Genomic DNA, 12,500 nt, shown 5'->3' with positions numbered 1-12,500 from the left:
ATGTTCTGCGTGTTCTAACTAAACTTATATCACAGAGACTCACAATCACAGAAAATCTGCTTATAGATGAAGAACGTCACCACAGACTCAAATAATAAAATCAAAGTGCACAGAGAGTCGATACATGTCAACAAGAACATTTTCAGTACCTGTGACGTTTGTGTGGGGGACTGCTGTGATTGGTGGGACGGTTGGGAAGAATTCACACGGATTGGTTGAATGTGTGTGAATTATTTTGATCAACATCTGATGACTGATCAGAGCGCAGTCACACACAGTCTGCACAGGAGCTTTACTGAGCTGTTGGCTCCGCCCCCTCTGTGTCTGCAGCTTGTCACTGGTTGGTTCTACCTGCTGGGGGAGGAGTTTGGGCAAAGCAAACACCTGAGAGTGACATCACAGCAAAACAAGCCAATGAGGAGCCTTGAGAATTTACCAACACACCCTGGTGAGTTAAAACTGATGCTGCAATGAATTTTACTTGAATTTGACCTGAGAACGTTCTCAGTTTGGACCTGAGAACGTTCTCAGTTTGGACCTGAGGACGTTCTCAGTTTGGACCTGAGAACGTTCTCAGTTTGGACTTTAATAGTCCCTTAACTTGGCGTGAAACTGACCTGCTGACAGTCTGAAGATGAAGATCCACAGACTGCAGAACTGACCAGCTGCTGTCTGTTATTTACATATTTAACATGGAGCCTCAAGGTGCACACACACACACACACACACACACACACACACACACACACACACACACAGACACACACACACACACACACACACACACACACACACACACAGACACACACACACACACACACACACAGACACGCACAGACACACACACACACACACACACACACACACACACACACGCACAAACACACACACACACACACACACACACACACACACACACACACACACACACACACACAGACACACACACGCACAAACACACACACACACACACACACACACACACACACACACACAGACACACACACACACACACACACACAGACACACACACACACACACACACACACACACACACACACACACACACACACACACACAGACACACACACACACACACACACACACACACACACACACTCTGTCCCATATGTAAATCTATATGTTTCTTCTATATATAGTGATGTGGGGTAGAGTGGGGCGTGCGAGCAGTAGTAGATATAGATTAAACCTGACTCCTGCTCTCTCTCTCTCTCTCTCTCTGTCTCTCTCTCCCTGGGGGGCCACACCATTACCATGGTGATGAGAAGCTGCCTGGTAACCATGTGACCCTCACAATACCTCTGCCCCTCCACCTCTCTCTCTCTGTGACATCACACTGAGATCTGACACTCGATCGCCCCGAGAGAGAGAGAGAGAGAGAGAGAGGATAGAAGAAAAGACGCATGTCTTCTTCTTCTTCTTCTTGTCTTTGGGCGTCTGTCTGCAGCCGAAGCAGCAGCTGGACTGTAGTATCAGCAGTAACATCAGTGGATGGAGTAATCGTTGGTACTCGTCAGTACTTGTCAGTACTCGTCAGTAGTTCTGTCTGCACTCGTGTTTTACATTTTGAATTCGTCCAATCAGCAGGCAAAACATCCTCAGTGTTTCTGATTTAAGGACTGGAGGAGAATTTTCATTTTTAAATTTGACTCACTGAAGTCGTGTTTCTTTTTCTCATGTTTTCTGTTCAACTTTCTTTAAATTCAAGTGTTTTAGACAGAAAACTGAAGAGGAGCTGGTTTATTGAGACTCCGGCAGAATTAATCGTGCAGCGTTGGAATGTCAAACAAGATGGACGTTTGATTCTGGTTTAAGATCAGCAGCTTGTTGGTTTTCAGGACCTGCAGGAGTCGTCTACGTTCAGAGTCCAAAAAGTCCTGCACAGTTTTGTTTTTTATTAAAGTACCTCAGCCAGAACATGACATTTCATCTTTGAATGGCAACTTGCTTACTAGCATTGTCAAGTCTTGATTTGTAAAGATCAACAGATCAGCGTTTCTTTTGTCCTGACAGACTTCAGTTTTCAAATTCTTCCTTAAAAAGAAGAAAAGACTTAAAGTGTGACATAACAGCCACTAAACTAAGCTGTGTTGATTTCATCTTCAGACATTATAAGTAGTTGGGATTAAAACTGATTGATTTTCAATTTAATATTGAAGTTGTGACAGCCCTGATTAATACCAGCTGTTTGTTTGTTTATACTTCCTGTTTACTGTCAGTGAAATCAAGATGTTGACGTCTGATTCTGGTGTTGATGGAACCTCTTCAGGGAAATCAGTTTAACCGGCTGCAGGGGCAACTCTGATCCAGAATTTAATCTGGCCCAGTCCGATCTGGTCTGGTGTGAGGACAGTCAGGACAGGACAGTCGGGACAGTCGGGTCAGTCGGGACAGGACAGTCGGGACAGTCAGGACAGGACAGTCAGGACAGGACAGTCAGGACAAGACAGTCAGGACAGGACAGGACGGTCAGGACAGGACAGGACAGGACAGTCAGGACAGGACGGTCAGGACAGGACAGGACAGTCGGGACAGGACGGTCAGGACAGGACAGGACAGGACAGTCAGGACAGGACAGTCAGGACAAGACAGTCAGGACAGGACAGGACGGTCAGGACAGGACAGGGCTGTAGGGACAGTCGGGTCAGGACAGTCGGGACAGTCGGGACAGTCGGGTCAGGACAGTCGGGACAGGACGGTCAGGACAGGACAGTCAGGACAGTCAGGACAGTCGGGTCAGGACAGGACAGTCAGGACAGTCAGGACAGGACGGTCAGGACAGGACAGGACAGTCGGGACAGTCGGGACAGGACAGTCAGGACAGGACGGTCGGGACAGGACAGGGCTGTAGGGACAACTACTGGGTGGGTAAAGTGTAGTTTCCCCTCATTGGTTGTTAAAATTGACGTGACAGTTGGTGATCAAACCCTTTTTTCCAAGCGCTGGATGAACTGAAGGTTCTTGGGTTCACCGTCTCTACAAGTCGGTATGTTTTGGAAGAACACGGCGTGGTCGTGGGACGATGCTGCAGGTGATGATGATGATGGTGGTTATCTCCTCGCAGCAGACCTCAGGAGGACTCCAGAATCCACATCAGACACTGACCTGAACCGTGTTACCACCACCACCTCTGCCACCGCCACCGTCTCCACCCTGTCCAACAGCAGCAGCGCCGCCGCTGGACTCAGAGACCGGACCGACCACAGCCTGACCTCTAGCTGCCCCCAGAACCTCAACGCTGCCAACGCCAACTACAGCAGCTACGTGTCCACACTGTACACCAACACCAACCAGCGCCAGGTGACCCGAAACAGCAGAAGCATCCAGCAACTGATGGTAAGTCACATGACACAAACTCTGATGAAGGTCAGATTTCACTTTGATGAGCAAATCAATAAACTTGAGTTTTTAGTTTTTTAGGGTTAGAGTTAGTTTTTTAGCTCGTTCACATGGAAACACTGATCAATATTTTATTTATTTTCATTAACATATTATGGACCAAACAACTAATTGATTAGTGGAGAAAATGACTGACAGATCAATCAATCGATAATGGAAATAATTGTCACAGACAGACTTGTGGAGCACATTACCGTCCAATTTCCAAACGTTCCTGTTTGGCGAAGACCCTGGAATCTTTATTCAGCCATCAGTTTGATTCATTCTTAAAGAGACATTGACTTTTCAGTCTGACTTCAGATCTGCTCATAGCACCATGTCGGCTACATCTCGTGTTCTCAGTGATGTCATATGTGTTCTTGACGATGGACAGCACTGCGCTGCCTTGTTTATTGACTCGTCCAGAGCCTTTGATACAGTTGATCATTCAGTTTTGATAGACGGACGAGCCTCAGCTGGTCTCGATCAGAACGAACCAGTGCTTTAATAGATAGAAGTCAGTTTATTGTTGCTGACTCTCCTCGCTCCGCCTTTCTGAATGACACTGAAGGTCCGACACAAGGTTCAGTATTTCACGCTTTATATCACTGCTGTGGTCTCAGGTCACAGTTAGGGGTCATCATTCTACTTCAGCGTGTTCAGACTTCTGTTTCTCAGAACCAGAAGCACCTTCAGAGATTCTGAGTGTTAGATTAAGACCCAAGTCCCAAGTCAAGATAAACAAGTTAAATTCACAGGTCAGTCCAGAGTCCAGATCAAGTTCAACCTCATAAAGCTCATTTTCAGTCTGAAGTAATCCAGGACCTGTTCTGGAACAGTTCATATGAGGTTCTGATCTCTATGACTTCATTTATCGGTCCTTTCCTGTCTGGAGCTGGAACTTGTTGGACTTGACTTGTGATCGATTCTGGACTTTTGCTGCTGCAAAATATTGTTTTGGTGGAACATTTGCACTTTGGAACGTGAGTGAGAAAGAAAGGGTAACAGCTGATAGCTTGTTTACGTTCATCTGTTATTTCTGGGATGCTTGGAAGTTGCTTTTGTTTCTCAGGGACTTTGAAAACCTTGGCAGCGAAGGACTCGATGTGAAGCAAGCAACCATTTCTGGTTATTCTGATCTGGAGTAGAACTTTCAAAGGACAGAACAGCTGCAGCGAGTTCTGGATCTCTGAAGAACCTGATGGTCATTTAATGACTTGTTACTGTAAATATATATGATTTGTCCTTTAGACACAGAGTTCTGCTGTAGATTCAGTTTCCTCAGCCGCTAACGTGCTAACATGCTAACATGCTAACGTGCTAACAGACTGATGAATCAGAGTCGATCAGAAACACACACACACACTCTGTGGCTGTGTGTGTGTGTGTGTGTGTGTGTGTGTGTGTGTGTGTGTGTGTGTGTGTGTGTGTGTGTGGCTCTGTGTGTGTGTGTGTGTGTGTGTGTGTGTGTGTGTGTGTGTGTGTGTGTGTGGCTCTGTGTGTGTGTGTGTGTGTGTGTGTGTGTGTGTGTGTGTGTGTGGCTCTGTGTGTGTGTGTGTGTGTGTGTGTGTGTGTGTGTCTGTGTGTGTGTGTGTGTGGCTCTCTGTGTGTGTGTGTGTGTGTGTGTGTGTGTGTGTGTGTGTGTGTTTTACTGTTTTTCTTTAAACACTCATCAAAGATTCACATGTGATGAATTATAGAGTGAAGCTGCTTCTGCTGTTAACACACTTTATACACTATATATCACAAACACACTGAGGAATGTCTTTCAGTGTGTTTGTCCCAGTTGTCCCAGTGCTGATCCAGTCTGAACCAGTTTCAAACATTTTATTTATCATTATTAAGTATAAAACCCAGTATTTCATGTTCAGGAGACTCAAAACATTTCACATTTTTATTTCTTAAAATATTTGTTTGGCAGACCTTTTTATTTCCCTCATTAATTGAAAGTTATGAATTTAATACATTAAAATTCTCCTGTCACTCAACATTTTTAGTTGTTAGCAGGACCCCTGAAGACATTTTAAATTTTCACTACTTACTACTAATAATTAATTTGGACATTCAGTTTTACAGTGAATATTTAGAATATCTGCTGATATTTAATATTTTCCTGCAGGATAATTAAAGTTCTGTCTCATATCATTATATCTGAGTCTGTCAGTGATGTCATCAGTTTAACACTTTAGTCCTCATGAATCATTCATATTCACAGATTTAATCTTAGATTGTTCATGTGAACTCATCAACATTTTTCACCATTTTACGGATTAAACAACTAATTGATTCATTTAGAAAATGATCAGCAGATGAATTGATAATGAAAATAATCATGAGTTGCAGCTCTGTTGGTGATGCGTCTCCACAAGCAGCTGAGGTGATAAAATCATTTTGTTGTGTCTGGTTGCTATGGCAGCAGGCTGAGCATCATGTGTCTGTCCTCCATCAGCTGATTCCTCTCAATACGCAGACAGACATCTTTCACATTTCTTTAAACCAATCACAAACATCAGGGGCGGAGCTAAACCCAGGATGCAGCGATAATGCTGCTGCAAAATAGTGTTGAGAGGGAACTTGTTCTGGTGGAACATTTGCTTGTCTGGAGGTGAACTGATGATTACGTCACTGCTAAAGAAAAGCTAATAGCTGTTAGCTTGTTCACGTTGGTCTCCGAGGTGCTAACTTCCTGTTTTCAGCGTGTTGTTCTTGTTTACTTTGAAAGCGTAGATGTAAACGCCGTGATGCCACTTGAAACAAACGACCAATGGCAACACTGAAACCAGAAGTGTGACCTGGTGAGTGAGACGAGCACACACCTGTTCAGTGATTGGCTGTTGGTGTCAGTCTTAGTTCACTCCCTTATGAAGGGCTATGACAGGCTGTTTATGACCCGGGACGTGTTCTTCATGTTTGTATTTCATGTATTTAATTGAAACTATCAATGATTTTATCAAACTGTTCTCTTATTGATCATTATTCTTACTTTGATTGAAAACGTGTGATGATATTTATTCACGTCTCACAATCGTCAACATTTTTTAACAAATATTTCACCTCCTGACATTTGAAACTTGTCAAATGTTGATCCATGGTGCAGCCCTATTTATTATTGATGACGTGTTTGTTGATTGATTGAGATTTTATTGTTATTAAACTGTCCAGTCCATAATATCAAGTCTCTGTGTCTGATCTTAGAACCAGGACCAGGACCAGGTTCAGGTCTGTGTAGGACCAGCTGAAAGTCCAGACAAGAAAACAGACCCAGATCCTGAATGACAGAGTTCACACAGGGGAGGTGTGTGTGTGTGTGTGTGTGTGTGTGTGTGTGTGTGTGTGTGTGTGTGTGTGTGTGTGAGTGAGTGAGTGAGTGAGTGAGTGAGTGTGTGTGTGTGTGTGTGTGTGTGTGTGTGTGTGTGTGAGTGAGTGTGTGTGTGTGTGTGTGTGTGTGTGTGTGTGTGTGCAGGATGTGTGTGTCTTATCGGTGGGATACATCCAGTGTTTTTGTGGCTCTGTGTGTGTTTCCTGCTATTCTTCTGACTGTTGGTTCCCACACACACACTCTCTCTCTCTCTGTCTCTCTGTCTCTCTGTCTCTCTGTCTCTCTCTCTCTCTCTCTCTCTCTCTCCTTCCACTGTCTAACATTAGGACTCTTGTTGCTCACACTCTTCTTCACCTGGCCCTGTTTGGACCTGGGTCTAGTTCTGTCAGTGTTTGTTTACTGAAGCCTGGATTTGGATTCATCTGGATCGTTGGAGTAAATCTACTTCTGTAAATCTGGATTAGATTTAGTCCTGTTTCTGTAACTCTGGACCTGGATTAGATCTGGTTTTGTGTGTTTGGACCTGGATCAGATGTGGTCCTGTGCAGGACATGGACTGGACACTGGATCAGTGAAGTGTGGACCTGTTGAGGATCAGATGGACGTGTGGATCTGCAGAATCTGAACCAACATGCACACAATCCACCGACTGTGTCGAGTCTGCATTGAGCAGAATCTGCCACAGGTCTGAGTCTGTTACTGTTCATGTGTCTGTAAAGAGTAAAAGTGCAGGTCTTAACGCACAGTTCAGCGTCTCATTAAACATTAATAACTGTTCATAAACGGCTCATTCTGCTGTTTCAGGGCAGGAGAGCCGCTGTCTGTCCTGCTGTGGACAGGATCAGCAGCAAAACTACAAAAAGCTACATCAGTTTAAGTATATCTTATATTTAGAATATTTTCACCACTTTACCTTGCTGACAGAAAGACTCTGCAAACAGCCACAGAGCTAATGCTAATGCTAATGCTAATGCAGGTTTTAGTGCAGAAAAACAGATAGTCTCATCCAACCTGCCAGTATCGTTAATGAGCTGCTTCAGATGAGTTTCAACGTTTCTCTTATCTGTCCTTCAATATTACAACATTATAAAGTGTTCACACCAAAAACAACGTGAACATTTGAAGTGTGTTTATTCACCCCAAACAGGCAGCTGTAAGCTAATGAGCAACATGCTAACATGCTAACAGCTGGTGAGCACCGATACAGGCACCTGCTGTGTGTGTGTGTGTGTGTGTGTGTGTGTGTGTGTGTGTGTGTGTGTGTGTGTGTGTGTGTGTGTGTGTGTGTGTGTGACATCACTCACCAGGCTGAGAATCCGGAGTGACAAAGCAAACTGTGAGTTGTCCTCTTGACAGTAAAGGGGTCTGTATCAGAGCAGGGTCAGGGGGTTGCTGGTCTGTCCTCGTCTCCTCTCCAGTCCTCTACACTCAACACTCAGTAAAAGCCCAGACATAGATGCAGATTTTTTGCTCAAGTTGAAATCTCATCTTTATTTACATCTTCACATTCACTTTATTTGTATGCTGCTAATATGAAATAACTTATTCACTCACTACGAGGCCAGCGTGTCTCTCCACAGGTCACTGCTGCAGACAGGTTGAGAAGCGAGAGATGAATCCACTTTTTAATCCCAAAGCTCCAGTCTGTCCTCGGCTCGCTCCCCCAGATCTTTCCTGGTTCTCAGCTGCTGTCTGTCGGCTCTGTGCTCAGCTCTGACACGTTCCTTTCCACACAGCCTTCTGGAAAAGTTCTGCAATAGATGCAAATGTTTCACTCAAATTTTGCATCACCTGGCAAGAAAGATGCTAATTTCGTGTTTATTTATGTCTTTACATTCAGTTTGTATTCACTTTCTACTGACGGGAAATTTTATTCACTGTCTTTTGTCCAACATCAACTCAGCCTGTTGAAGAAGCTGCGTTGGGTTGCAGTTGCTCACAATCACCAGCAGGTGGCTAAACTCTCTTCTGATTGGCTGTACTGTGTGATGTCACTGCTGGCTGTTTGTCATTTCCCAGCAAAACCCCCAGTTTCCTGCTCGGTGTGTGTGTGTGTGTGTGAATGTCTCTGGTCCAGAAGGTCAAATGAATGTTTAATGTCCTCATGTTTAAACCAGCTGCACTTCACGTGCGTGTGTGTGTGTGTGTGTGTGTGTGTGTGTGTGTGTGTGTGTGTGTGTGTGTGTGTGTGTGTGTGTGTGTGTGTGTTTGAACAGGCGGAGGTCTCCTATGTTGTCCATCGCTACACAAACACTGAGCTGTTCAAACACACACGGACTCCTGCAGGTTAACTCTTCACTCTCTGGTCATGTCTGATGACCTGATTGGTTCAGGCGTTCATGCTGATGACCTGATTGGTTCAGGCGTTCATGCTGATGACCTGATTGGTTCAGGCGTTCATGCCGATGACCTGATTGGTTCAGGTGTTCATGCTGATGACCTGATTGGTTCAGGCGTTCATGCCGATGACCTGATTGGTTCAGGCGTTCATGCCGATGACCTGATTGGTTCAGGCGTTCATGCCGATGACCTGATTGGTTCAGGTGTTCATGCCGATGACCTGATTGGTTCAGGCGTTCATGCTGATGACCTGATTGGTTCAGGCGTTCATGCCGATGACCTGATTGGTTCAGGCGTTCATGCCGATGACCTGATTGGTTCAGGCGTTCATGCTGATGACCTGATTGTCACTTAATTTGTTGTGTGGAATGTTTGATGACAACACTGATGATCATCAGTGACATCATCAGTTTGTTTGTACTGAAGCCAATAGACTCACTGTGAACAGACATGAAGAAAATCACTAGTGTAGCAACATTAAGGCCACACACAACTACCCACAATGCAACAGTCTGCAGAAGACACTGAGTCCATTCAGAGAAATGATCAGATAATACATCGTTGTTTTTGGTTGTTGTTTGTGTGAAAGTGATGAGAACAGAAGGGAATAAAAGTTCCTGCTTTCCAGATTTAATTAAATCAAAATGAAAACTTCCTGTATTTTATTTTTTACCATCTAAACAATCAACATGTCGTCACAACTAAACAACAGAACCAATCGATTATCAATAACTACCAAAACCAGAGTAGAGAACCAGAGACGGGTGAATGTTAAAGACTTGACATAAGTCACATGACATCTAAACTGTGATTAATGATCAAAGATCAAAGGAAGTGTGTGAATTGTCTTTCAGCCCTCAGTAATGACTGAAGGAGACGCGTCCTTATTCTTGGCATGTTGGTTTAATACAACATCAAGGCAATAAATCTAGAATCAGTTCTTAAATTAAAGTGTGGCGTTCTGTTTCCTGCCCCTGGTTGCACCTGATGATGTCACAGTGATGATGTGTTTCCTGTCCATCATTGTAGTGACATGTCTTTGGATTCTGTGGACTTTGTGGACATGTGAACCACAAACAGAGACTCTGAGTCGTGTTTGAAGACGTCCTCCTGCTGTGTGTCTCCTCAGAGCTGCAGGACTTTAATTTCAGCCTGTCAGTCTGAACTCAGGGACATTTAACATCTTTTGTTGGGAGTAAAGTGTGAGCAGGAGTTGACCTTTCTCCTCCCCCTCCTCCTCCCCCTCCTCCTCCCCCTCCTCCTCCTCCTCCCCCTCCTCCTCCTCCTCCTCCTCCTCCTCCTCCTCCTCCTCGTCTCTATGTGCACAGTCATGGAAACCCGGAGCCAGACAGACCTGCAGTCTGGACCCAACACAAACATCCAGACTGTCAACAGGAGGACAGAAGACAGAGGACAGAGGACAGGGACAGAGGACAGAGGACAGGGACAGAGGACAGAGGACAGAGGACAGAGGACAGGGACAGAGGACAGAGGACAGAGGACAGAGGACAGAGGACAGGGACGCCCCCCTCAGGCTGTGAGCTGAACTACACTGAATGTGTCCATTTGAAGACTCAAACAAAGACGTTAATGTGTGACGGGACACAAAGATCTTAAATCGTCTGAACAGGAACAAACTAATCAAACGTCTCTGTGAAAGTGAATCCTGTCATGAGACCGTTAGAAGTGTATTATGAACACTACAGTGATACATGTAGGACCTGTCATAAAGACGTCATTAAATGTTATAAGGCCAGTTTAACAACAGAGTGCAGAACCTGCAGGTACATGTGTTATATGTATTTATGTCACAGTGTCATACCTGTCGTCTTCAGGTGAACATTGCTCGAGGAAAAGATGGTTTTGGATTCACGATCTGCTCCGACTGTCCAGTCAGAGTCCAGGCTGTTGACTCAGGTGAGACACCTGAGAACACATACGGGAAAACTGTGATGATGTCACTGAGAACACCTGACACCTGCTCAGTCCAAACACATGAGCTTTTCTGAGTCACAGATTCTCATCAGCTATAAAGACCACAACTCCCATGATCCCACACTGCTTCATGACATCATCAAACTGTGTCTTTTGTTACTTTAATATTGTACATTTAATGAGTCAGCACCTTCAGGAGTCATGTGATCTGGTTATTCAGCTATGATATCACTGGTGACATCATCATCACGTCTGTCTGTAGGAGGTCCGGCCCATCAGTCTGGTCTCCGTCAGGGTGACTCGGTCCTGCAGCTCAATGGAGTTCCTGTAGAGACCTGGAAGTGTGTTGACCTTGCCCACGCTATCAGGTAACTCCGCCCCCTCACAGTCTGACTTAATGCCACATATTTGAAAATCAAACTTATTTTATGATGATGTTTTTATACCAACATTAAAAATCTGTCTCTGTCTGTCTGTCTGTCTGTCTGTCTGTCTGTCTGTCTGTCTGTCTGTCTGTCTCTCAGGAGTTGTCCATCTCAGATAGTGATGGTGGTGTGGCGAGGTCTACCTGAGCTCAGGTCAGGATGTGAAGCATTGCACCGCCCACCGCCGCACAACACGGTGAGTCTGACCCCTGCTGGTCACAACAGGAACTGACAGCCCGAGTACAAATGTGAAGAACTAACTGTCTCCTCTCTGTCTCCTAGACGACAGGCAGGAAGCTGCTGCCTCACCCCGCCCACAGTAAACATGGCCACCGCAAACGGGGTCAGAGGTCGGGGGTCCGGTCCAGTCTGGGGGCTCTGGGTTCTCTGTGGAGGGACAGGAAGGAGGGAGAGGAGGATGAAGAGGACGAAGAGGAGGAAGAACAGGGAGTGTTCTCACCTAGTACCGCCACACTGAAGGGCACCCGTGTGACATCATCACACGGAGACAATTACATCATCCTGTCACCTGTCAGTGCAGGAGGACAGGTGAGTGAACTAGAATTAGAACCAGTTTGACCTGGATGTCTTAAGGGTTTAAGAACCTAGAACATCTGATGTTGTACATAAAGTAATAATGTTCTGAATGTTCTGAATGTTCTGTAACAGGAGAATGTCGTCCATCTGTGTTTCAGCTGCTGCAGCCGGTTTATCATGACAGGAATGGAACGATCGGTACGACCTCCACGCTGAGTATTGATAATCCATCATCAGTATTGATAAATATAGTGATTACAGATTGACATCAGTTGTTATTGATCGCAGGTCGTCTGTACCAGACTCACCCCAGCAGAGGTCAGAACCTGTTCCACGACCCTCGACCCGGATCGTCACAGAGAAAATTCACCAGCCGCACCTCCACCCTGGCCCCTCCCCCCTCCATCTCCTCCTCTTCATCAGCCCCGCAACCCAGTAACTATGGCAACTACCAGAACTGCACCATTGTCCAATCACATCTGCCCTGCTCCTCCTACGGAACCTATGTCACCCTGGCTCCCAAAACCCTCATCTTCCCTGTGTTT

The 12,500-nt window shown here is 45.3% G+C and overlaps 1 protein-coding gene across 1 annotated transcript in view; it reads left to right on the top strand.

Annotated features, from left to right (window-relative positions):
- The window catches only part of LOC146319684 (regulator of G-protein signaling 3-like), a 32,340-nt gene that overhangs the window by 12,530 nt on the left and 7,310 nt on the right, over positions 1 to 12,500 (top strand). The window contains 8 exon segments of the mRNA XM_084728808.1: positions 331 to 448; positions 3,086 to 3,357; positions 10,894 to 10,975; positions 11,256 to 11,361; positions 11,518 to 11,614; positions 11,701 to 11,967; positions 12,114 to 12,153; positions 12,244 to 12,500. The exon segment at positions 12,244 to 12,500 is cut by the window's right edge and continues 6 nt beyond it. Of these exon segments, the coding sequence (XP_084584934.1) occupies positions 331 to 448; positions 3,086 to 3,357; positions 10,894 to 10,975; positions 11,256 to 11,361; positions 11,518 to 11,614; positions 11,701 to 11,967; positions 12,114 to 12,153; positions 12,244 to 12,500 (1,239 nt within the window).

Source organism: Lutjanus erythropterus, chromosome 10, assembly GCF_056507025.1.
Source record: "Lutjanus erythropterus isolate fLutEry1 chromosome 10, fLutEry1.hap2, whole genome shotgun sequence".
NCBI classification, from domain to species: Eukaryota; Metazoa; Chordata; class Actinopteri; order Lutjaniformes; family Lutjanidae; genus Lutjanus; species Lutjanus erythropterus.
Note: the sequence above shows the minus strand (reverse complement) of the source record. Positions and strands in the feature narration are given on the sequence as shown.